Source organism: Hemibagrus wyckioides, linkage group LG15 (assembly GCF_019097595.1).
Source record: "Hemibagrus wyckioides isolate EC202008001 linkage group LG15, SWU_Hwy_1.0, whole genome shotgun sequence".
Lineage (NCBI taxonomy): Eukaryota > Metazoa > Chordata > Actinopteri > Siluriformes > Bagridae > Hemibagrus > Hemibagrus wyckioides.
The window spans coordinates 2,454,927-2,479,137 of NC_080724.1; the positions used below are offsets into that span (position 1 = coordinate 2,454,927).

The 24,211-nt window shown below is 41.4% G+C and overlaps 1 protein-coding gene across 2 annotated transcripts in view; it reads right to left on the reverse strand.

The window, feature by feature from the left end:
* The window catches only part of nol4lb (nucleolar protein 4-like b), an 88,685-nt gene that overhangs the window by 61,847 nt on the left and 2,627 nt on the right, over positions 1-24,211 (reverse strand). Inside the window, exons 2-4 of one of the 2 annotated variants that reach the window (XM_058409947.1) lie at positions 6,240-6,395; positions 4,236-4,347; positions 1,263-1,372 (exon numbers count right to left, since the gene is read on the reverse strand). In XM_058409947.1, the coding sequence (XP_058265930.1) occupies positions 1,263-1,372; positions 4,236-4,347; positions 6,240-6,395 (378 nt within the window). Of the gene's footprint in view, positions 1-1,262; positions 1,373-4,178; positions 4,348-6,239; positions 6,396-24,211 lie in introns of both variants that reach the window. The other variant, XM_058409946.1, reaches the window with a different exon arrangement.

Genomic DNA, 24,211 nt, shown 5'->3' on the forward strand with positions numbered 1-24,211 from the left:
AAACATCAAAATTGGCAGGTCTGCTATTGGTGCCACGTTCTCTTCTTGGATAAGATGAGTCCACGTGGCAGGAGTCTGGAGATGCCACGGGGAACGTTATGCAGCCTGCCACATCATCCTGCATGACCAGATTGGCAGTTGGTGATGGTATAGGGAGGAATGTACTTGAGACAGACTTCCCGGTTCTAGCCAACGGTACCCTTACTTCTGTTGTCAGTGGGGCAGTGGGTCCTGGGTTCTTCTGGACGCATGACATGAGGCCTCATGTGGCCAGTGTGTGTAGGCAGTTTCTGGATGATGATGTTCCCCAGACCTGAATCCAACTGAGAACCTCTCTGACATTATGTATCGGAGCATCCGAAGCTGCCAAGTAGCACCACAGACTGTCCAGGAGCTCACTGATGCCCTGATCCCTAGGATACCTGGGATTGAGAAGAGATCCCTAGGACACCGTCCGCCATCTCATCAGGAGCATGCCCAGATGTTGTCGGGAGTGCAGACAGGCACACAGAGGCCATGCACACTACTGACACTATTAGTTACTGTGACACAATTAGGATCAGCAATTACTTTCAATAGTTTACTTTTTGATGTGATTTTTTTTTTATCCAGCTCTTAATGGCTTGATCATTTTGGTTTCCCTTGAACATTGTGACATTATGTTCTTAATGAATTACACAAAGTGTATAAGTAAATGGGGATGTGGTAGCTTGGTGGTTAAGGTGCTAGATTACAGCTCACCAGGTCCCAGGTCCACCAAGCTGCACTGATGGGCCCCTGAGCAAGGCCCTTAACCCTCAATTGCTGCGTTGTGTAAAATGAGATCAACTGTAAGTCGTCCTGGATAAGTGTGTCCGCCAAACTTTTAATTTAAATATTCTGTTTTTTGAGATCCAATATGTGATTTAAGCGTTCCCGTAAATTTTTTTGAGCAGTGTAGACTGCATACTAGACTTATTCTGCTAGAAATTATTTGGTTTGTATACAAATTACCATTAGACACAATTCACTTCCCTCATATCAATTATACAGACTTCTGCTGGCTTCTATGTGAACGGATATCCAGTTTGGATTCTCTACAGCAGTGAAATCTGGAAATGAAATTTCTTTTTAAGATATTTGATCTACAAAATAACTGATGGTGTAAATATTCTAATCACACACAGAACACACCAAATACATCGTGACTGCTCATGAACAAGCAGAGAGAACGAGATCGCACGCAAACAGTGAGGGACAAAAGATCCGAGTATGAAGTGTACCTGCTCGTTGTTGTTGATGCACTGCAGTTTCATCTGTTTCAGGTAGGTGGTGGTCAAAGGCATGTTGTAGTCGATGAGTTCAGGGGCCAGAGAGGCAGGCCGGTCATTTTCTGAAGAAACAACAAAATAAGTATTAACCAAATACGCTAACAGTGTTCTTGCAATCAATCATTTTTAGCGACCTTATCAAAAAAAAAAAAATTTGTTGTTTATCAAAGGAAACTTATTTAAAAATAAAGGCTCACGTTGGTGCACTCAGCAGTGTGTGTAAATCTGTTCTGTCTCACCACTAGAGGACAGTAAATGAAGCTCTTCATGCTACATGGCCCAGTCTCTTTGTCCTGTTAACACCGCTTCGTTTGCAGTGCTCGAGAGTTATAACACACACGTGAACTGTATATGCATATGCAAATTTAGCCCCACCCCCAATTTAAAAAAATCAATAACGATCATCCCGATGATGCATGAGACAGTAATAGTTTAAAAAAAAAAAAAAAAAAAAAAAAAAAAAAAAAAAAGAGCTATGATGCAGCAACCCCTGGAGCAGGGAAGGTTAAGGACCTTGCTCAACTGCCCAACAGTGGTAGCTTGGTGGCGCTGTAGCTTGAACCTAGAGCCTTAACCACTTGAACCCCCACAAGGAGCGATATTCACTTTCACCTCATGCTATACAGAATTCCGTCCAGTGTTCAGGTCAGGGTGTACAGTTTGAGTACAATATCTATCTATTGCGATATTAAAAAATATTTTTCTGACCACGATATAGAAAGAGCTTAAAGAAACGACACAAGCTTTGGAGTCTATTAAGAAAATAAATAAATAAAAAAAGCGCCTGTGTGCACAGTAATTAATCACATTTAATAATTTAGAGCTGAACTTTTGCGTGGGTAGCTGGAGCTAAATAGAGGGGCAATAGGAGGGGGGTGAAAAAGGAGCGGAGGGGAGGAGGGTTAACGGACCCCCGTGGGGTATGAAGCCAATTAGCACTCGCTTTATGAAGCGACACCCAATGTTGTCCTCATGCTGCCACACGGGGCTGTGACAGATCAAGCCTGGAGGTGTGTGTGTGTGTGTCTGTTTATCTCACACCCAGGAGTAGGTCTTGGGATGCTTGACTTGTAATGGGTCTTTTTTGTTGTTGTTGTTGTTGCCGCCTTCAGTGTACTAGACAGGATCTCTCCCATCCGGCTCCTCCCCCACTGAACTCCTTATGTCTTTGCGTTCCCTGATCCCAAATCTTCCCTCTCCCCCTTTTATCTCCTTCCTCCAGAAACCTGGTGTCCTGGGAGTGAGATTTTTTCAGAAAAGAGGCTGTAATTGGGCTAATTGCAGCGTGCGGGGAGGACAAGACACTCCATTGATCAGAGCCTAATGAATGTCTTTGGCGAGAGTGTATGTGACGGAGGGGTCTAGCTGTTGGGGACACGTTAACTTCAGGAATTGTAGGGTGGGGGGTGGACAGAGAGCAAGAGCCAAAGGGGTAGGGGGATTTGTTCTCTGGGACTGTGAATCCCTTTACTGCCAATCATCTCTGCAGAACCTGGAACAATGTGGACATGGAGACGTTACACCACTGTGGAGGTTTGGCTTCTGGCTCTCGAATGTCGTGAGCACTCAGAAACCATGAAGAGAAGACGGCTTTTGGTCAGTAACTGATATGACCGGTTCTGCCACGACGGATCAGGACTACCGTTTCTGTGCTAGCTTTAGGTCCGTGTTCGTCACAGACAGTTTTGCATTTGGGGAACAAAACAAAAAATAGCCTTCATTTTAAAACTCGAATGATTTTCCTGATTACACAATTGCACTATTTGACGAAATAGTACGCAATTATAAAAAATAATTATTTATAATTGCACTATTCCGGGGTCATCCTGTTTCCTTTCGAGTCTGGTTCCTCTTAAGGGGTTTGTTCCGCATACTGTCTCCGGGAGTATTTCCTCGTCCATCATCTCCTCCATCTTTACCACACCTGACCATTTCACATGTCTTGTGTCTGGATTGTATCATGAGAACATCTGGAATCTGGAAATTCTATCTCTGTCTTATGTTTTAAAAATGAAATCAGCTCTACATCCGACCCCGTGCGTCGTTTCTTTTTGTCTTTTCTTTTTTGTATATAGCAGTGCATACTTAACAACAAATGATTTTGCACTACATTTTTAATCATAAAGGTGCCAGAGCATATTCTTATTCCCCTTAAAGTGCTCAGAATTTTGCAAAATAAACAATTGTATAAATAATAAATGTGTTAGGAAACGGGTACATATAGTTTCTTGTAATTATTCATTCATCCATCCATCGTCTATACCCGCTTTATTCCTAATTAGGATCTGCTGGAGCCTATCCCAGCACACACTGGGCGAAAGGCAGAGGTACACCCTGGACAGGTCGCCAGTCCATCACAGGGCTTCTTGTAATCATTTAATAGGAAATACTAAATCATTTAGATCATATTCAAGATATTTGAACTTGCCTGGATGTTTTTTCATTTGTTAAAACTGATTTATCATCATGTGGCTAAAATCCAATTCAGGCTTCCTGAAACGGTTCGAGATCTCCGATTGAAATCCGATTTATTTTACTAATACGTGAATAATCTGAATCCTGATGAAATGAGCAGGTGTAAACAGAGCTCCAAGTCTCCATTTGGGTCTGCTCACTAAACATATAGCTAGTGATCATTTTAAATAAATTTTAATTCTCAAAAACAAACAAAAATAGACTAAAACTGAACTAGAAATAAACTGCAATAATTCCCGATTTATTTTATTTTTTTTTAATATCATTTAAAAAATATCTATTAAATTCACCAAAAAAGTTTCAGGCACATGGATTGGGATGAATTAAAAGTTCTACAAACTAAAGTCATTAAATTAAAAAGAAATATATATGTTAAATATTATTATGACGAACGTTTAAAATGTCCGACACGAGCGTGAAGATGTTCCAGTAAGCTTTCGGATGCCGTACCCTTGCACTCGGCTCCGCTCGGGCTGATGTGCATCCTCTTCTGACACTCCCCACAGCCCATCAGGAATCGGGTCACTGCTTCTCTGGGCAGAAACGCGTACGTCTCTGCTATCTGAGACAGAAACAGAGCGAGACGAGGTTTTGTTACGACATACAGCTGTGTGAGAGCGATTCCTTTCACACGTCAAATTTTTTCTGAAACGCTTCATCACTGCATTTCGGCGCTATACTGACACGTTGTTAGCATTCAGACGTGATGCTCCTATAGAAACGGACCGTCTTGAGCATATCCATGACACCTGCAGCCTCTTTACCTCCCTGTGAGCTGTGCCATGTGTGACGCTCTGAATCACTGCCTCATTCTGTCTGCTTATTCAGAACAACAGTGAGCACACAGCCACCAGGGTTTGTAGTAGAGTAGTGGCTTAGAGGAATGTAGGGAGGTTAAGGTGTGTGTGTGTGTGTGTGTTGAAGAGTGGAAGATGTGACACTTAAATGTCACTTGCAGCCCTTGGTGACAGAGTCTCTGTCAATCAGCGGCAAAATAGCAAGGTATCAGGACACACACACACAATCCACGAACAAAGGTAGTTTATCAGTGGAGAGACAGCATCCAATCTAAATTTAAATTTCATTAATTCAGGGGAAAGGCAAATGAAGTGCTAATCAGGTTCTTAAATCAGTGAACAGCAGTGACTGAGACGGTGCTGGAGGGGTCTGAGCCGTATTAAAATGAAGAGAGCAGACCACTACCCCCCCCCCTTTTTTTCTTTTCTACTCCGAAACCACACACGATGCTATGAGATATTTATACATATATATTTAGATATCAAATCGGTGTGTCTATCTGAGCAATAATTCATCAACATCTGTCCTCTTTTTTTTTTTTCCCCCCATTCTTCACCCACTTCGTTCCTTCAAACTCTCCACTTATTTCGCCTCCTCCTTACAAAACCTGAGAGCAGCAGCCCAGGCTAAAATGAAGACAGAAAGAAAAAGGAAAAATACACCCCCACAATAGATCCGCATTCTCCCCTGAGGCTCAGAAAAACAAACATAGGGCCACCGTGGCACCGCAGCAGCAGGTCAGTGTGTGTGTGTGTGTGTGTGTTACAAATGCAAGGGACTGTTAAATAAAATCCACAAAGCCCTGAGCCTTATGCCCCAGTGTACTCTCCTGTATGGAGTGCACTGCTGAAAAAAAAAAAATCCCTGCTGGATATAAGTCCCAGCCGAAGAGCAATGTCCCTTCGCTGGTGAGAGTCGCTGCTCTATACAATAACATGGGGACTGGGCATAATGCCACAGAGATGCTCTGCTCAGCAGGGAGGCTCGATGTCAAGACCCCTCGGCCCAGAACAGGCTCTGGATGGCTGCCATGCCATTCAGCCAGCAGGCATGCAGGGAACACAGCCAGCTGTGTGTGTGTGTGTGTTAGCGTTGAAAACACAGATCTCCATCAATTATACATTAGAGGAAACAGAAACAAACAAGACTATATTTGTGCTTCTGTTGATGCGGAGCACAAAGGTGTTGAAGAGGTGTTGAGGCTGCTCCGTCATGGTTTACATGCAATCCTTCATCTGTCCATTAGAGGGCAGTGTCATGGGGGGGTTAGAGCGGTATTGAGCAAAGCTCGTCAAAATTATATAATGACATGTCAGTAGAGAGTGCACTATAATTGAAAAGAAATAATAATCAGAACATGCAACAAATAACACATAACACAGCAGGGCAGCGGAAGGCACCAGCTATAGAGATGATGGTTTGGGCGAGAAAAGAGAAAAAAGCCTCCAATCAGTAAAGAGTGGGTCTGGAGTTCAGGCGGTGATATGACATGCAATCAAGCTAGTCAAAATAAGAACATTTTAGAGGAAGAAAGATGATGGGGAAGAATAGAATAGCTAAGTGAAAGGAGCAGACAGGAAAGAGAGGGAGAGAGAGACACATTCAGAGAGCGGAGAGCATCAGGAAGAATGGAAGTTGTATAATTTGCTAATTAACCGCTTTGTATGTTTTCTTCTGGCCGGCGTGTTTGGGCACTTTGGCTGGGTCCGAGCTGATCTCCACGTGCATGGCGTAGATGATATCATAGAAATCCTCCACCACTGCAACTCTCTTCAGAGAGGAGATCTCCTGTCCGGGAGCACCGTCCACACTCTGCAGCAGAGAGAGAGAGAGAGAGAGAGAGAGAGAGACAGTATCTTTAACCTTTACACTAGGACACCACACACACACACAGTTTAATCATTTAATAACTTCACTTATAGCCACAAGATATTAGTTTATCGGTGTTTGCATGCTCCTACTCTATCACAAGTGTCACACAAATTAGCATATTTTGTAGATTAAAACATTTACAGTGGACCAAAAAAAAAAAACCCAGAACCAGACCGGTATGGAGGCACACCAGGTACCGTTGGTGCCTCTCAGTTCCAGGGTCTCTGGTTTGACCCAAACTGTGTGGAGTTTTACATTTTCTTTCCATTTGTGTGGGGTTCATGTTGGCTCACTGTTAGCATATTATTCAGGGTGAATCCCTGACCACTCTGCCCCAAGGTGTTGACTTATTTCTTTTCCTGAACATCATACCAATATTCTCCATGTCCATTCCTTGCCTTTAAACAGTATGTGCCTCCGGTCTTCTGTGTCCATCTTCTCAGGCCCTCTTTAGCTCCGTCACAATCTTCCTGATGCACTCATTTGTTTAAAGATTGCTTCTACAATCTTTCTGACATACAAGTCGACATACAAGACGAGTAAATAAAGTAAGGAAATACGTACGTCTTGTTAACGAGCTTAATCATTCAATGACAATTAGGGAACCACTAATGGATGTCGCTTAATGACACTCCTGCATTTAGCACTTTGTGTAAGCTCCGTTTGACACCAATTCATTTCAGATCTCCTGGCAGTTCGTGGACATACAGCAGAATATCCCAGATCCTCAATCATAATCAACAATAGGAATTATTTTTGTCTTATCTGACCACAGAACATTCCAGAATGAGAGAGAGAGAATGGGGGGGGGCAATAGACAGAGAGAGAGAGAATGATAGAGAGAGAGAGCGAATGAGAGAGAACAAGGGGGGGGCAATAGACAGAGCGAGAGAGAATGATAGAGAGAGCGAATGAGAGAGAGAGAGAGAAGGGGAGAATGATAGAGAAAGAGTGAATAATAGAGAGAGAGAGAGAGGGAGAGAGCTCAATCGTAATCAACAGTAGGAATTATTTTTATTGAACGCACATCTTATTGAACGCTTATCTTACCACAGAACCCCATTCCAGTCAAAGGTCCAGTAACATCGGTCAAACCACAGACACTTGTGTTGGTTGGCATGAAGCTGAAAGGTCTGTAACTTCCTGATTTTAGACCAAACAGGGCGCATACACGCATTATGGTCATGCATTTTTAAGGCTATTGTACAGATTTATGAACTGACACACTTTTAGTCAATGTGTGAGATCATCAAGCCTCCTCGTTTTGAAAGAGTCACGATGAAGAAGAGGAACTAGACTCTCAGACGTACTTTAAAAGTAAAACGTATATGGTGGTATCATTTCACACACGGATACATTTGGTACATAAGAATTTCTGAATCAGTACAGATTTTTATAAATAAATGTATTTCAAATTAAAGAATAGATTTCTCACATGTTGTCAATGAAAATTATCCATAACTGTACTCCTCTTTACCAAGGGTGCTAATAATTATGGAGCTGACTGTTACGACTGTCAGCTGTCATACAGTGAAGTCTTAAAATCATGTGTAAAGTGTGAGGGAAGTCATGCTAAAACTTTCAAAATATCTATTATATATACACACTATATTGCCAAAAGTTTTGGGACACCCCGTGGTGGTGGTGTTTTTCAGGGGTTGGGCTCGGCCCCTTAGTTCCAGTGAAAGGGACTATTAATGCTTCATCTTCATACCAAGACATTTTGGACAATTTCATGCTTTGTGGGAACAGTTTGGGGATGACCCCTTCCTGTTCCAACATGACTGCACACCAGTGACCAAAGCAAGGTCCATAAAGACATGGATGAGTGAGTTTGGTGTGGAGGAACTTGACTGGCCTGCACAGAGTCCTGACCTCAACACCTTTGGGATGAATTAGAGTGGAGACTGTGAGCCAGGCCTTCTCGTCCAACATCAGAGCCTGACCTCACAAATGTGCTTCTAGAGGAATGGTCAAAAATTCCCATAAACACACTCCTAAACCTTGTGGAAAGCCTTCCCAGAAGAAGTTGAAGCTGTTATACCTGCAAAGGGCGGGACAACTCCATGTAAAAGGCAGGCGTCCCAAAACTTTTGGCAATAGCTAAATTGGACACTGTTATACAGTTGAGTGGGTAAGAGTTAATAGATTTAAGAGTTAAGAGTTATGTCGATCGCCCACTAACACGCTACAAGAAAGTGAGCGACTTCCAAATGGCTGAATTCTTCAGGGAGAAAATGAAGAGGCAGCAATGTGCTGACTGCTTCCATCCAGCATGCTGCAAAATCATCTTTATTCTAGATGTTTTATAGGCGTTTAAATGATCTCACATGATTGGTGAGGTCCTGCGTTATTAATCGTACGTTTGGCTAGCTAGCATGCAAACCTGCCCGGATCCGGTTGCTCTGTTTCGCTCATCTATTTTGTTAATATTTATGGCAGAGCAATAACAGAAAGCAAACTAGACAGTATAACTAATTCACCTTTCATGATTTAGTGTGGTTTCAGCAGAACACCTAACGTTAGAGTTCCCTTTCTCTCTGCAGGGCCTTGGTCAGAATTCCCTGTCCGTGTCGCTGTCTTTGGTCAGAAGGCCATAAAATAAATAAATAAATAAATACAAGACGTTTTTTAAATCACGAGAAAGACGACACTAGAATTAAATAAGAAATAAAATAAAAGATAGAAATATATAACCAAAGTCCAAGCACAGAAAGAACATTCTAAAAAGTTCTTTGGGGGGGTTTGACAACATGAAAGTTCAGTTATATAGAGGCTAACCACCACGCTTTCCTCCGCTGACCTCATGTGACACACACACAGCCAGTTAGGGCCACATGCACACTGCCCTTCTCTCTATACACACTAATTTATTTCCACGGTCTCTTACTCTATTCCACATGAGCAGCCCCATCACCCCACACCCTGGTGTCCTTCTCATACGCACCTGTCCCTGTTCTCTGTTCCTCGCCTCCACCCCTCCCAGCTCCCCCTTTCTGACCTTTATGACACTCGGTGCCATTTTCCAATGTTCTGTGCTGGCTGATGAAGGCAACGTTGGCAGCCTGGAGCAGTGTGTGAGAGCTCTGTGCCTTTGTTCCTCTATGGTGTTGAGGTTGTGGTGATGGGAGTGGTAGTGTCATGGTGCTTCCGGTGCTGGTCTGTCGTGATGTTGCTCATCTTTGTTGTACTTCGCTGGTTTAAAGTGAACTTAAGATATTTTATTTGTGTGTTATTTGAGTCTGCATGCTGGAAAAATGTCAAGACAGACACACTTCAGTTGCTTGGAGGTGTCTTTGCTAGCCAGACACAATACATGGGGGACCAGTGGGTTATTTTCTTACCGGCCCGCCTCTTCCTCACCAAGGAATATCATCTTAAAACCCTGCAGCTCTGGAAATATAAATACCCTCGCAAATACATCAGAGTTGCCAAGCTTTGGAGCTAGATGGTCCAAAGTCACACGATTTGGTCATCTTTGCTGTTCTAATGCACCTGATGTAGCAGAAGACTTCATTAGAAGTTTCACAGGTGCGCATGTGTGAGCTTGACCTGGGCTCCTGTGGTCTAAACATGCTTACTACTGGCATCCTATGTGCTATATTATCTCCAGGAAATAGGGCATGGATGCCAGACTCAGAATGTGTGTGTGTGTGTGCGCGTGTTGTAGACGTATGCCACTGGAGCAGGATGCTGCCCTGCCCCCTTTTCTCCTAACGGTTGTGGGGCACATCAGCAGCCTGGGATGTTAGTGTGCATGACAGCAGCAGGGCCTCCACACAAGCTAATGTGAGACAGGAGAGGGAGGGGGGTGTAGCAGACTACCTTCCTGCTCATCCGACCACACACACACACAGGGGCTACACCTCAAGGCAGAGCAGATCGGACATTCACCCCACACCCCTCCTGAAAATGGCAAGATGGGGTCAAAGTCAGTGCACTCAAGAGAAGGCAAAGCCAGGCTGTCCTGCCATGTGCCAGACACACACACACACACACACACACTCCCAATTAGCATTTCCATTGTGGCACAGAATCATGGCAGTATGCGAATGCCATTCTGGCAAGGTTATGGCACTTGAGTGTATGCATGAATAAAATATGGGGGACAACACCACCCTTCAGAGTTGACCTTGCTCTTTTACTCTTATGTACACACACACACACACACACACCCCAGACTTAGACTAGCGAGTCCTGATAGACAGAAGAAAGCATGGCTATAATAAAAAAAAAATTGGAAAGGACTTGACAAAACAAGAGAAACAGAAGAGGAACAGAGTAGTTTTGCTCAACTCAGGCTGTCAGAAAAATACTGTTACAGTCCAGCGGAATTCATCTCCCTCTTCATCACGCATTCGCTGCTCCGCTCCTGTATCTAAATAACCCCTTTTGCTAGCCTTCTCTACCTCCCCCACTCTTTTCTCTTCCTCCCTCCAGTTCTGCTTTCCACCTCCAGGCCTCTGCTCTGTCCAATGGCACAGAATAATTGCAGCCTTTCCTTTCCTTTCATACTCTCCATCTCTGTGCTCTCTCTCTCTCTCAGCTTCCACTCCTCTGTCCCGGACCAAACAGCCTTGTTGCTAGGAGACAGGTCAGGTTAGTGCAGCAGCAGCAGCATCAGCAGCAGCAGCCTCACCTCTCTCTCTCTCTCTCTCTCTCTCTCTCTCTCTGAAAGAAGTGATGGAAGTATGGCAGAGAAGTGCAGTGGGCCAGAGAAGCTCTTCAAAACATTCGAGACCATGACAGCTCGGAGAAACAAACCAGCCCACACACACTTTCAAATATACAACACACACACACATATATAAATTTATACATACACAAACTCAAAGCCAGATCCTCAAACACATTAACAGATGTGTGAAATCAACATCCTAGAGACAAACCGAGATTTACAGGACGTCCGATTTCCTGGATTATATCTGAAATGTTTTATAAGTTGCCACAGCGGATGAACAAAGCAAACAGAGTTTCTAGAGAGCAGAAGTGTTGTTTTTGTTGTCTTTAATTCCATACACTGAGATCAATAGTCTTTCTGATACCCTGGTGCACACACCATGGCTGCAGTGGATATAGGACATCTGCATACCTCTGTTCAAACTGCAGACTTTTATGATTTTGGTATTTCATTTCCATCACAAGTCATGTGAAATATTTTTGACACCTTTATTGTGATCGAGCAACCAACAAAAATCGACTGAAAAACATTTTTGGAGATGGAAAAAAACATGAACATTTACAATAAGCTGGTCACACAAGTGTGTATACTCCTTAACTAATACTTTGTAAAAGCACGCACAGCACTTGAGAGTAAGAGTGTACCAACATTTAGCAAAAATGCTTATGGAGATCATGGGTCATTCCACAAGATTTTGACAGATTTTAGACCTGAGCTCTGACTTGGGCACTCCAAGACCTTGATAAAGTTCTACTAAAGCCATTCTTTTAGACTTGGATTTGTGCTTTGGGTCAATATTGTGCTGCCACCACCATGCTTCACCATGGATATGGTGTTTTTGGATGATTATGACCGAAAGGTTCTCCAAAAGCCACCACTTGGAGTGGTAGCTCAAGTTAAGGCTCTGGGTTGTTGATTGGAAGGTCCCCAGCACTGCCAAGCTACCACTCTTGGGCAGCTTGACCTTAACCTGCATCATAGCTGCCCCTGCACTGACCTCCTTCCAATTTCCTCAAGCTGGGATATGCGAAGACAAGAATTCTACTGTGATGTTATTTATGTGCGGTGATGATAAAGGCTTCTTCTTCTTCTGTGTTTTCATCGGAGCGTATCAAGGCTGTCTAGCCACCCTAGCCCAAGAATGCATGTTTACATGACTCAAATGTTCGCTGGCATTTTAGCAGCAAAAAAAGATGGACTCTACAAAATCGATTCAACTTAGCGGTCACCAATCTGGAAAGTCACCCCCGACAAGAGAGGCGGCATAGATGAGTCAAATCTTAGCTCAAAGTGTTAAGACCTTTTGAATCTATGAATCATGATTAAAAAAGGGAGGAAGCATGTTTACAGCAACTGCATAGATGCTTACGAGGTGAAGATTTTGCCTGTTGAGGCCTTCAGTCAGTCCAATAGTTTTGTGATGGCTGGGTGTCTATGTCCAAAAAACAACAGCAGGCTTTACCCTGAATTTCTCAAACTCAGTAAACTAAAGCATCCTCCAAGTCATTCCCGTTACATTCACAGGCACACTGCGGCGTACGGCAGGCAGATAAGGCGCGCTGTGAGCCTTGAGCCAATTAAAGTACTGTTAATTTCTTCTCCAAAGGAGCAGCCATGGCACAGACCCTGCTCACCATGGCAACCGCAGGAATGAGGGAAGATGGCGGCACCATCCGCTCTGCACACGGTCCAGCCTGTGCGGCCACGTTACAGCGGGGGTGTATGTGAGAGTCTGCAGGCTAAGGTTAGAACATGGGCAACAGGAAATGTACCACATGAGCAAGGATCCTCTACAGTAAACTCCTAGAACAAGAGCAGACCTGAACACACTGTTTTTATTTGTTTCCACTTCATTACTAGAGTGACCATATTCTAGTTTTCCAAATAGACTTATTATCAGGGCGATTGGACGACTGGATTAATAGCATCCAAAACATTGTTACTATCTGACCTTCAGCATCACAAATATATATATTCAACCACTAAGTTGAATCGATTCCTAGAGTCCTTTTTTTTTTTTTTTTCATTTTTGCTGCTAAAATGCCAGCGAACATTCGAATCATGTGAACGTGCATTCTTCAGATAACATTCAGGAAGAATTACTGTCCACAGGAGACAGCTTCTATAATGTATGGTTTTATTCTCTTTTGTATGAGTTTAAGTAGGATGCTCAGATGCGTCTACAGTCTATTACCAAGTAATCCTCTTTGGTGGGTCTTCAAGGTGCCCGAGATATCTACAGCAACATTATGAATCAACATGCAAGAATATCTGGCAAGTAGTGGTCACTCCCTGCTCATGATGAACATATCTAGTATTGTTCACATGTCTGGGCTATGGGGTAGGGTGGCTGGAGGAGGAGAAGGAGAAGGAGGAGAAGAAGAAGAAGAAGAAGAAGACCATCACCACACATGCATAACAGCACAGTGGAATTCCATGAAATCAAATACATTATTTAATTCCAAGACTGTACCTTCTACTATAATATACAGCATGGGAATTTTTGTGCAAATCCTCTGTACGTACACGTGGGCATTGTTTTGAGTCAGGAGAGCGGTCATTTGCCGCATTTGTCACAATTATTTGTACGCAACATCACTTCACGCATTGGCGGAGACTTGGCTAATGGTTGAGAGACAGGAATTTGGCCAATAGTTGCTGCAAGACTTTTATAGTCGACTAATTGGTGTGCAAGAAGGCGGTGGTATAAGAGGTAAAGAAGCGAGTGCACGCAGGTTGGAATGGGTGGAGAAAGGTGTCGGGAGTTCTGTGTGAATGAAAAATATCGGCGAGAATCAAGGGGAAGGTGTACAAGACAGTGGTGAGACCGGCCATGCTGTATGGTTTAGAGGCAGTGTCACTGAGGAAGAGACAGGAGTCAGAGCTGGAGGTAGCAGAGCTGAAGATGTTGAGGTTCTCTTTGGGAGGGACACGGTTGGACAGGATTAGGAACGAGTACATCAGAGGGACAGCTCATGTTGGACGTTTGGGGGACAAAGTTAGGGAGACCAGATTAAGATGGTTTGGACATGTCCAGAGGAGGGAGAGTGAGTATATTGGTAGGAGAATGTTGGACATGGAGCTGCCAGGCAGGAGGCAAAGAGGAAGGCAAAAGAGGAGGTATATGGATCGAATAAATGAGGATATGAAGCTAGTGTTGAGGACGCAGAAGATAGGGATAGGTGGAGAGAGATGATTCACTGTGGCCACCCCTGAAAGGAAAAGCTGAAAGAAGAAGAAGAAGAAGAAGAAGAAGAAGATTATCCTTGGTCACAGACATATAGACACAGCATCCTTTTCACTGTTGCCTATACTGTGGCAGGTTATCCACCAACCCTGGCTGGCATGGAATAGCAAGCTAGCCATATCGTTACGGCTATTTTAGCGACTATTTTGTGTCCAGTGATTCTTACTGCCCATGGTGATTATTTTGAGTTATTATTATGGTTAGTTTAACCCTCCTCTTATCCTTGTCGTCAATTTGACCCTATTTAATGTTTAAAGTCTCTAAATATACAGTATATATTTATCGCTTCATATTTAACAACTTTTCCTAATTGAATGAGAACGACCAGGAAACATGAAATGATCATGATGATATAAAGTTTTCAAGCTTCTGGTACACATTTTGTGGCATCAGTGTTCCTTGTGGTCAGTTTGACCCCAGGCTGTTTTAGCTGTGTGTAAAAAAAAAAAAAAAAAAAAAAAAAAACCCTTCTTCTGCTTTGGTTGTTTTGGATCATATAAAGATTTTATGCATATTTTTCTATAGTTTTGGGTGTTTAGGAGAATGGGGTGGGATTGTGTTTTACTTAAAAAAGCTATTAAGGTACTCAACAAAGAAAAAAAAACTCTGACCCCAAGGGCAATACATTGTAAATTTGAGGGTAACAGGAGGGTTAAGAAAATACGCAGTACTGCTGAGCTTCTTTTCTTTGTTCTTTCACGCATTAGCCGTTTCAGAGCTTTACATTCTTCTCTTTATTCCACTTACAGTCTAAACGCTCTAGATGTGGAACATACAGTGTAGAGGTACAAAGGTTCCTTAGATATTTTTTGATTTAAATAAATAAAAAACAAAAAATAAACAGGATACAGTAAGAAATCGTATACAGTATTTATAAGAATACAGATATTACCAAGACAAGCGCTACAAGCCTTTCCTGTAGACTATCATGAAAACTGCAGAGATCCGACTATGATTTTTCAAACAGAATAACTGGATGAGAGAGAGAGAGAGAGAGAGAAAGGATGCTCAATTGTAAAATTAGTAAAATCCCAGAGGGACTGAATGCATGTGTTTTCCAAATCCCTGAGACATTGCTTATTAAATGCAACAGTTCATTATTCTGCCTTTATTCCTGAATATTTCTCTTGATTTCATTTACTGATCACATTAAAGCAAAATTTTATTGCCACTTCGTTTTTAATCCCCCCATCCCCCAACCACCCCCACCCTCCATCCCATACACCCCCTCCACCCCCCATTATAAACGCTAAAAGGTAGAATTTTAATGAAACGAATGAGGAGATAATTCAGCATATTTCTATGCGATTATCTCATCAGCAAGGTCTGTTACAGAGATCCACACCTTCCTTCTAATATATGAAGAAGTGTCTGTAAATGAGCGTCTGTGACTCATGAACACAAGCAATTGGGGGGAAAAGCTAATATAAAGCGTTTAATAAAGTGTAAAAGTCCTCGTAGTAAAAAATTAACGACTGTCTGAGGATCGTGGCGTGATTGTCGGCTATTCCTGAATGAGCTCTTATTTTCTCTCAGGAGGCTTTCAGTGCTCTAATGAATCGCGTATGAGGCTAATAGAGCTCATCTGGTGCCAGATTGGGGGGGGGGGGGTGTTTGGAGCGCGCCATCTTTTTATTTCTCTTCTCGACGCTGGCTAATGAAACTAATCCATTCTGGTTCTGTCACCATGTCTCTGACTGTGTGCGCATTAAATATCAAGGGTGTTGGGATTACAGCACTTTTGTTACACACTATTATATTATCACTGAGTACTCACTCCTGCCATAGTCTCACGCAGGCAGACCTTCAGACTGACAGCAGAAGGTCTGGATCCTGTAGAAACTTTTATTAGCTAAGGATCGCCCAAGAGAGCATGTGACTGACATGTACGGCAACCGATCGCAGTTTGTTTTGTTCAGCGTCATGATTAGCGGCGTGAAAATGGAAATTCGCTACGGTCTTCCGGAAATCCTGTACAAGCCGACTGTCCAGACGACGACTTCATAACTCCTGAAGTGTTTCCTGTTTTGTGTGCCATATGAGTCGGACTTTCAGGCAATGGTTCCTGGGCATGGAGTCTGAGGCAGAAACTACCCCTGCAATGGTCTTCATATACAGACCGCTTGTGAATGCTTCAGATTTGTAAAAAAGTAGTAAGTAAGTAAGTAGTCTGTCACATATACATTCCAGCACAGTGAAATTCTTCCTTCTCATATCCCAGCTGAAGAAGTTGGGGTCAGAGCACAGGGTCAGCCATGATGCAACACCCCTGGAGCAGATAGGGTTAAGGGCCAATGCTCAAGGGCCCAACAGTGGCAGCTTGGAGGTGCTGGGGCTTGAACCCTGATCTTCCGCTCAACAACCCAGAGCTTAGACCAACGGAGCTACCAAGAAAATATAATTGACATAATTTTTCTACAATACGACGGATCTAAAAAGTAAAAAAAGGTATTAAGAAAACAAGATAAAAAGGATCTTTTTTATATTTTTTTTATATTACCAACAAGAAAGTAAGCGAAAATTTGCTGAATTTAAAATTTTTTCTTTTTGCTTTAATGACAGAGCTTGCATGGACTTAACAAGGTGTAAGCTCCGACAATCCCTGCTGAATCAAATGTATCTGAGAAAACACTAGAGAACTCCACGGAGATCGTTTTGCATTCAGATCGCCTTAGAGATGGGAGTCAGAAGTCCGAATTACATCATTTTTGGCCTAGTACGTTCAAGCTAGCAAGTGTCTGAGGGGGTGGGAGAATGGGCTAGGCTTGAATGCCTTACTTTTTTAGCAACAAGCTAGCTATCGGGGTTGAGTGGTGCGTATTTACTTCTTCAGTACCGTGACCTGTATAGTCAATGTTATAGATTTAACACACAAGCTGGTTCTCTAAAGATAATAGTTGTATATAAGGCGAAGAGGACCTACTTTGTACACTGTTTAGGTTAAGTTTGTCACATATACATTAGCCATGATAGAGCACCCCTGGAGCAGGGTGGGTTAAGGGCCTTGCTCAAGGGCCCTAACAGTGGCAGCTTGGTGGTGCTGGGGCTTGAACCCAGATCTTCCGGTCAACAACCCAGAGCCTTGAGCTACCACCGCCCATTTAGTGTACAAGTAAGTAGCCGAGTAGTTAATTTGAGATGACTTGCTAATCTCCAGGTTGAGGAGACTGTTGTGAGCTGTTGAGTAGAAAAGTTTTCATATCAATTGAAATCTTGAATATGTTCAATCTCAACTTTTCCAGTTTGTCTTTTCAGAAGTTTAGACCCTGCCGAAGATCTAGTCTGATGATGAAAAAGTATTAACCAAACCCTCAAATCTCATGAATATTCATCCTCACGAAAAGCCTGGAACCATGTTGGCCATATCCTGTCTCCTTGAATCAATTAGTTCCACGATGATGGTGTTCTCACTCTTCACCAGGTCTCTCTCTCTAACCCTGAGGTGAGAAAACACTTCCACTTCTTCGTTCAGGCTGTCTGTAGCGCTCTCCCCATGATGATGATGGGAAAATTGACAGCGCTGGAATTTTAGGTGTTTTTTTCCCCCCTCAGTGCTCAGGGACAATTCTTGCATTCCATCAACCTTAATAAGTCAATTTATACCTAGAGGACCTTTGGTGCTAGTGTTTATTTCAAACGAAGCTTGGGTATGAGACTGCTGCTGAGAAACACTTTCTACCGTCTCTCATTCTTATTGTGCTTTTCGTTATTTCACTCCATCCCATATCTCTGTCTGTCTCCCTGAAACCCAGAAGTCCCAGTAACACAATTACTGCCAGACCATCTAATCTACAGCTGCACAACCAGCAGAGGGGCGCCAAGGCGTGGGAGTGTGTGTGTGTGTGTGTGTGTGTTAGCAAAACTGAGAGCACACAGTACATTACTAGTCCAGTCTAGTTTTATCCAAGTCAGAGAAACTATATGGCTGACTAAGATGAAAGCTGCTTTCAGTCATAGTCATTCTTTGTGCATCCAATAGTTTCTTTTATGACATCTCGTCTAACATTAATCATATACAATGTTTTCGTGCACAACTTAAGCTTAATGGTGGAATAAGAAATAAAAACTCCAGACTTGGTTCTTTAAATGCTGCAAACAGTCTAAATGGATCCTGCAAACACCGATATTACGTTTTTATCGTACTTTTTTAATGCTGAAATGGAATTCTTCCCTCCGATTGGACGAGACATCCGTTACTCAGGATATACAAGAAGTAGAAAAAATGTGTCTACTAAATGTGTCTCGGACACCGTGTCCTCAAGACACTTGGATTCACGCCATCGCCATCACCTTATGGACTATAACGTACTTTATATATAGTCAACATTTCTTTACATTTTTATGGGCAAAAACTGCACATAGTTGCACTTAATTCATAACAATCATTCTATAATCATACCACTGTATTTCATTAGTATGTGTATTGCTTCATTTTTTAATATTTTGTCAATTTATTTTTCCACTGCACAGCTAATGCCACTTCATGTCTTTTCATTTCATTTGCTACTCTTTATTTCCGCTTTCTCTTCTTTTCTCTCACTTATTTTTATCTTCACGCATTTGATTTTCTCTCATTCCATTTTATTTTTAAAAAAAATCACCCTTTCTCCCCACTCGTTACCCGTCTTTTTACATACCGACTACAAGGCTCTTATAATAACCTTGAAGGCTATCAACGGTCTCGAGGCAAAGTACACTGCTGACCTTTACTCCTATACTCCTTCTCAATCTCTTCCTGTGGTGCTCCTTGAATAAGTGGAGGCGTGTTTAGTGTTAGACATTGGAACTTCATCAAATTCTTTTAAAGTCATACTATTATATTTATATCCTGTCCACTTCCATCCACCCATATCACTGTACATTTTACTATCACTATTTTGCTTATTCTATTCTATTGTTTACTTTTATTCCATTTTATATATTGTATAATGATCATCTATTTTATATATTTTGTATTATATTCTATTTATACTAGATATTCTTATTTTAGATTCTTTTCTTCTAGTGTATTTCTTATATTTTATGTTATAGTTTTACATTTTTATTTAAATTCTTATATTTTATATTCTAGTTTTACATTTTTGTTTAAATTGTTTCTTATATTTTTATATACTAGCTTTACATTTTTAGTTAAATTATTTCTGATATTTTATATTCCAATTTTACATTTTTATTTAAAATTATTTATTTCTTATATTTTATATTCTAGCTTTACCTTTTGATTTAAATTGTATTCTTATGTTTATATATTCTTTTTTTTTAAATTTTATTTAATGTTTTCTTATATTCTAGTTTTACATTTTTTTTATATTTTATATTCTATTTATTAATTTTATTTAAACTATATTTCTTATACATTATAGTTTACATTTCTATTTAAATTATTATTTTTTATATTCTAGCTTTACATTTTATTTAAATTATTTCTAATATTCTAGTTTTATATTTTTATTTAAATTGTTTTTTATATTTTTATATTCTAGTTTTTAATTTTTATTTAAATGATATTTCTTATATATTATAGTTTTACCTTTTTATTTAAATTATTTATTTATTATATTTTTTATTCTAGTTTTACATTTTTATTTACATTTTTTACTTATATTCTAGCTTTACATTTTTATTTCAATTATTTCTTATATTTTTATATTCTAGTTTTATTATTCAAGCTCTTCTTTACTCCATGATAAGTAATTTGATTTTGTCATGTCCTGTCCGTGTTTACAGATTTTCTGTTTGCTATCCTGTGTCTATTAACTCTAAAATAAATTCTGTGCTATATTGAATTATATTCTCACTTTAATTGGTTTCACTTTTTTTACATTTTGTCTAATAATAATAGTTATTATTTGTTTACTCAAACTCGCTTAAAATAGAAGTCTAAGGTCAGTGATGAACTCGGAGTTGCACTGACATTGATTTGCAGCTTCAGTTATGAAAATTACATTGACTCAAGAATTGATTCAATCTTTGCATAAAAATCTATTTATCCTATACACATTTTCTTCCCAAACAGCTGCCCTTAGACTGTGTGTGTGTGTGTGTGTGAGTGAGTGTGTGTGTGTGTGTATGTGTGTGTGTGTGTGAGTGTGTGATATTCGAGCCCATGTACCAGCTTAGGAAAAAAGGCTTCAGGGGGAGGGGTGGGGGGGTTGTGGGTATATGCAGGTAAACAGGTATTTCATTTAACATTTGTGTAAAAGGGAAAAGAGAAAAAGACTTTAAAGAATCTCTCTGAATTTCTGCCAAATACTGGAACAAATACAGGCCAAATATACAGGAACAAATATCCACCAACAACAGACACAGAGACTGTTAAACACAGGTGATAAAGATTTAACCTCTCTCCCTCTCTCTCTTCCCCCTTTCTCTAACCCTCTCTCTTCCTCTCTCTCACCCCTTTCTCGATCACCCTCTCTCAGTCCCCCTTCCCTTTCACCCACTCTCTTCCCCTTTTTTCTCTTACCCTCCCCCCCCTTTTCTCTCCCCCTTTCTCTCCTACCCTCTCTCCACCCTCTCTCTCTCTCACCCTCCTTTATCTCTTACCCACTCTTCCCTTACTCTCTCACCCTCTTTCTCTTCCTCCTTTATCTCTTACCCTCTTTCACCCTCTCTCTTTTCCACTTTCTCTCCCTGTCTCTCTCTCCCCCCTCTCTCACTCACACACACACACACACACACACACACACATCACCTGACACTCTCACTAAAGCATATCACTGTATCGTTAAAACAATTGAACCAATTTGTGGTGTTTATGTTGTGTGAGAATGGTCACTGAGGTACATTAACTGATGAAGCGAGTACCAAATACACTCTATAAAGCTGGGGTATTCGACTAAACCGTGTCCAGTTATACAAGATGCCTCATTTATTTACAAAGGTCTGGCTAACTAGTTAACATGACCAAATGGTGACACGAGTGACGGTTTAATGCTTGACCACAGAATGAAGAGTTTAATGAAAAGTGAATGCTGTTTCTGTCATGGCTCTTCCCATTACCACTTTTGACCAGCACCATTGACCAGAGACGAGAAGAAAAAGCACATACGTCACTGTCCAATTGTCGTTAATCTTTATGTTTCTGCTGCAGACTTTTTGCTCATCAGACCACATGGGGTTAAAAAAAAAAGTTCCATTTCTGACCTAGTGACATAGCCCTTTAGCTAGTCTCTGGTCTTATGAGCTGCCTTCAGCTAAATAATTTACATAAATACATATGGTGGGATAAAACAGAACTGATCTGGAACACTTTATAGATCCTGAACAACATCCAGTTTATGTTTTCGCATGCTTATCTGCTCTAATACAATGCTTTTATACTTTAATTTTACTCGGTTCAGTCCGCTGAAACCTTGTAAGGTCTGCATTCGGACTGGACAGAACCGGCTGATGACCCAAGCATCTCTGTCCAGCGTGCAGACTTATAAGCATATAAGATGTTACTTGTAAAATCTTATCACGAGGCTTAATTTGCTGTCGTGTTGTCGTCTCCTCTCTGCTCTAAAGCCTCTAATGCATCTTTCTTTCATCTGCCCTTTTATATATCAGCACACAATATTAAGATCAATTTCACTAGAACACACAAAGAGAGAGAAAGAGAAGGAAGAGAGAGACAGGGGCAGAAGAAACCGAGATACGTTGTGCGGCTATTATTAGCATCCACACAGTCACGGGTGTCAACTTCATGTGATGGCTTTGTGACAGTTTCCTGCCTGAGCTGGGCCTCTCTAGCTTACCAAATCTGTTACACTTTCTTTGCCCCCATTTTGGCTTTAGTCAGTGCCTTCTCACTCAGTCTCCACCCCTTCAAAAAAAAAAAAAACCGACATCACTAAAAAGCTGCAGTCAAACATTCAGACATATCCCCTATTACGTCCATGGTATGTCACAAACACACACAAAGAGCAGTCAACATCTCTATATTGTGGTCTAGTGATAAAGGTCACTAAAGGACAGCACACACAAGGTCCCTTAGACCCACCTGTGTGCGTGGCTCATATTTCATACACGCTACCGACTCCGTGTTCACATCAACTCGTCAGGATTTTTTTTTAAATCAATCGTCTATTTAACCCCCAAAGAGATTGATTATCCGTCCCGTAAGGCATCATATGCAAAATATGGAGCTGTAGGAAAAATAAAGGAGACGAAAAACACTGAGCATCTGCTCAGCTTCAGTGTCACAAAGCTGAGAAACAGCTCTGGACTTGTAAGCCATAATGACACAGTCAGTACTCCGAGACCGATCATTATCTCATTACTGTAGTCATCATCAGTGTGCACTCACACCCATCCATCTCGCTTTCTCTCACACTCACACACACTCTTAATGCAAAAGGAAAATGGCAGTCTGTCAACCCTAAGCAGTTTTTTTTTTTTTTTTTTTTTAACTTAAAACTCCCAGCAACCCAAAGAGTTAGTGTGTTTTTCCTGCTTTAATACTTAACTACAGTTTCTAAAGAGGTTCTACTTATCTGACAGAACAACTCTGTTGTAGGGTTCTAAACAAAAGCCTCCCTTCAGGGTCCCCCAGGTAATTAAACCCAAGCACTTTGTGTTGCACCGCATTGTGGTTCCTAATACCCAAGGGATTTCACCAAGTCAAAGGTTTCTGTATTGCTGCCTAAATCTGACCTTAAATTGTGATTATCGCCCAAGTCCAGTGGCAGGATCTCATGCTCTCGTTGATCGAGTCCCAGGCAGGGAGCTAACCTGGCCACTGAAGAGTTAACTCTCAGTGCAGTTCCCAAGCCTGGATTAAACTTGAGTCTTGCATCAGGAAGAGCGTCCGGAGTAAAACCTGTACCAAATCGAAACATGCGGACCAAATGATCCTAAAACTAGATAAAAAGAACCCAAAATGATCGTTCTTACATTTACTCACTGAGCAAAATCACACAACATTAAATGTCCTTTTTGGAAAAAAGTTCATGAAGCACTATGAGGTTCATGAATCAAGGGCATGCCAGGCATAAGCTTGGGACACCATCTTCACCAAACAGGCTTATGATTGTGTGTGCTTATTGGAGTTACAATACAGGTGATAAACAAATGGAAGCAGCATGAAACATGGGGGTGGGACTATCACGGTCCAGCATGGCTTGGAGTTATTGATGGACCTACGAATTTTGGATTCGTACAAATTCTACAAGAGGATGTCAGGGTGCATCTGTGACCTGAAACTTAACCGTATTTGGGTCACACAGCAAGACAATGACCCTTAACACACAAGACCATCAATGAAGATATGGTTAAAACAGACAAAATGTAATATTTTGGCATGGCCATTCAAAGTCCAGGCCTGAGCATAATAGAAATGTTATGGAAAGACCAAGGATTTTAAAATCAGCTGTTGTTTCTGTAGCAGGTAATTGTCTACTAATTTCCATTTAGCGAAAGATGCTAGTGCAAATACAGCACAGTGTGTAGTTTCAGAATATAGCTAGCTGCGGTTCTAGCGTTTTACCGGCTCGTTAGCACACACAGAAAACTACATATTTGTCATACAGCCAACCCCTAACACTGGACAATAGTCATTTTCTTTTTCAATTTGGACAACAGGGCAGCTCTTCTGCTAAGGTCACTTGAATGGCCATGTAGGTGAGGGTGTTTAGATCAATAAAAAGCATAATATCCTCACTACATACAGCACTGCACAATCCAAAATGACCCTGAACTGTCAATCAGGCAGCGAGAGGTTTGCCTGCTGCATGTGTGCAACAGCAGTAACAAGCAGTGACAAGCCTGTCCCTTTGTGTGGTAGAATCTCCCATTCATCAGCCCTACCATCAGCCAAAAATCAAACCTTTCAGTTCTCTCCAAGGG